The following is a 1,908-nucleotide window of genomic DNA, read 5'->3' on the forward strand; positions in this document are numbered from 1 at the left end:
CTTTTTTGTTCATTCTTTATAACAATTTCATAAAGATTAAAATTGACAAGAATAAGGAGAAATGGCGCAAAAGGATAGAGCACCATCAACAATTTCTGATTGCAGAACATGAAAATGGCGTTAGCAGACACGGACTCCGGTAGTTGGAGAAGGATGACGGAACGGGGAAAAGGAAGAAAACCTTTCAATCCGAAAAGGGAATGGAGAGGAAAGGGACTCGAGCTCGTTGGCGAATTTTAATAAAGTTGTACCTATTTTAAAATCAAAGGAGTATGTATTTAAATTGAAACCTACGCAATGATTGCGGTCAATGGTTAGGCGGTGCGGACGCAGATCTCCGCGAACCTACGGTTGCCGCCTAACAAACACGCCTTGGCAACACTATAAAGTCTCGAATGCATTTTGCATTTGCAGCAGCAGCAGCTAGCGTTCAGGTGACCCAAAGCCATTCCGCCGCCGCAGCGCAGAATCCTAGCCTGGCATGACGGCGTTAGTTTTCGCCGGCGTGGTGTTTGTTATTATTACGGGGCTAGCGGCCGCGGCGAAGTTGGCGCCGTGGTTGTCGCTGTGTTTGGCGGTCATCTCCATGCTCTTCCAGCTTGTGGCTGCAGCGCGCGGGATCATGGCGGATGGCCAGGAACTGGCTGGCCACGTCCAGACGATTTTGAGGGTTGTCCACTGGATTATCGACTTCTTCCACAACCTCTACGCGAGGCATCGGGAGGATGTTGAGATGATATTGAGTGAGGTCACCAGGATTATCGACTTCTTCCTCAACCTCTGCGCCGCGTGGTATCACGAGGAGGCTGAGCAGTACACGCTGGCGCAGGTCAGGGCGGCCACCAACAACTTCGCCGACCTGATCGGCCAGGGCGTCTCCGGAAGGGTGTACAAGGGCACGCTCGACGACGGCCGTAAGGTGGCCGTCAAGCGCCTCGAGGACGGGCTGCGACGCGCGGAGGACACTTTCGGCGTGGAGCTCGCCCTTCTCCAGCCGCTCAGCCATGAGCACGTCGTCCGCCTCGTGGGGTCGTGCGCGGAGGGGGAACACCGCATCCTCGTCTACGAGCACGTCGACAAGGGCACGCTCAGAGGCAACCTGGATAACAACAATGCGGCTGCGCCCCCGTCCTGGATAACGCGCGTCCAGGTGCTCCTGGGCGCGGCGCGCGCCATCGAATACCTGCACGGCGAGGATGTCATCCACGGCAACGTCACTTCGGCCAATATCCTCCTTGACCGGAGCTTGACGCCGCGCGTGGCAGGATTCGGCGCGTCGGTCCGCCAGGAGCTGGGCGTGCCGTCCGAGGCCGTGGACATTGTCCAGACGGAAGGGTACGGCGACCCGGAGTACGACACAACACGCCGCCTCAAACCGGCGACCGACGTGTACAGCCTCGGCGTGGTGATGCTCGAGGTGCTGACGGGGCAGCCGCCGGTGCGAGCTAATAACGCGACGCTGGTGTCATGGGCGCTACCGAGCATTCAGGCCAGGAAGCTAAAGGATGTCCTCGACTGGCGCCCCACGTCGAACCCCACTCCAGGCCAGCGCAAGGCTCTGAAGATGGTAGCGAAGACGGCGGCAAGCTGTTTGTGCAGGGACGGGGATAGCCGGCGGTCCATATCGCGCGTTGTGAAAGAACTCGAGGAGGCGCTGAAGCTCATTTGCAACGGATGATTCATTTGGGTACTACTAGCACAATGATGCGTTTTAATCTCTTTCTTTTACTTCAATTATGCGTTTTAATTAATCTCGGCAAGTTGCTGCCGGCGCGTGCATTGTATCTTAATTTGGTTGTCGGATGACAATAGACCTCGTTTGTCCTCCTTGCAGATTGTAGCTAAGCGCATGCACGGAGGCAAACATGCATCGAGCTTATTTCCTATTGCTTTACTTGTATGTGTGTT

At 55.8% G+C, this 1,908-nt stretch overlaps 1 protein-coding gene across 1 annotated transcript; it reads left to right on the forward strand.

The window, feature by feature from the left end:
* The first annotated feature begins 481 nt into the window (after positions 1-481).
* On the forward strand, positions 482-1,678 carry LOC127329728 (pto-interacting protein 1-like). Its single transcript, XM_051356191.1, has one exon. The coding sequence runs from the start codon at positions 482-484 to the stop codon at positions 1,676-1,678; it is 1,197 nt and encodes a 398-aa protein (XP_051212151.1).
* Positions 1,679-1,908: the final 230 nt, after the last annotated feature.

This window comes from Lolium perenne, chromosome 2 (genome assembly GCF_019359855.2).
Source record: "Lolium perenne isolate Kyuss_39 chromosome 2, Kyuss_2.0, whole genome shotgun sequence".
NCBI lineage: Eukaryota > Viridiplantae > Streptophyta > Magnoliopsida > Poales > Poaceae > Lolium > Lolium perenne.

Coding starts and splice junctions, on each gene's coding strand:
- LOC127329728 (XM_051356191.1), top strand. CDS start 482: ATGACGGCGTTAGTTTTCGCCGGCGTGGTGTTTGTTATTATTACGGGG.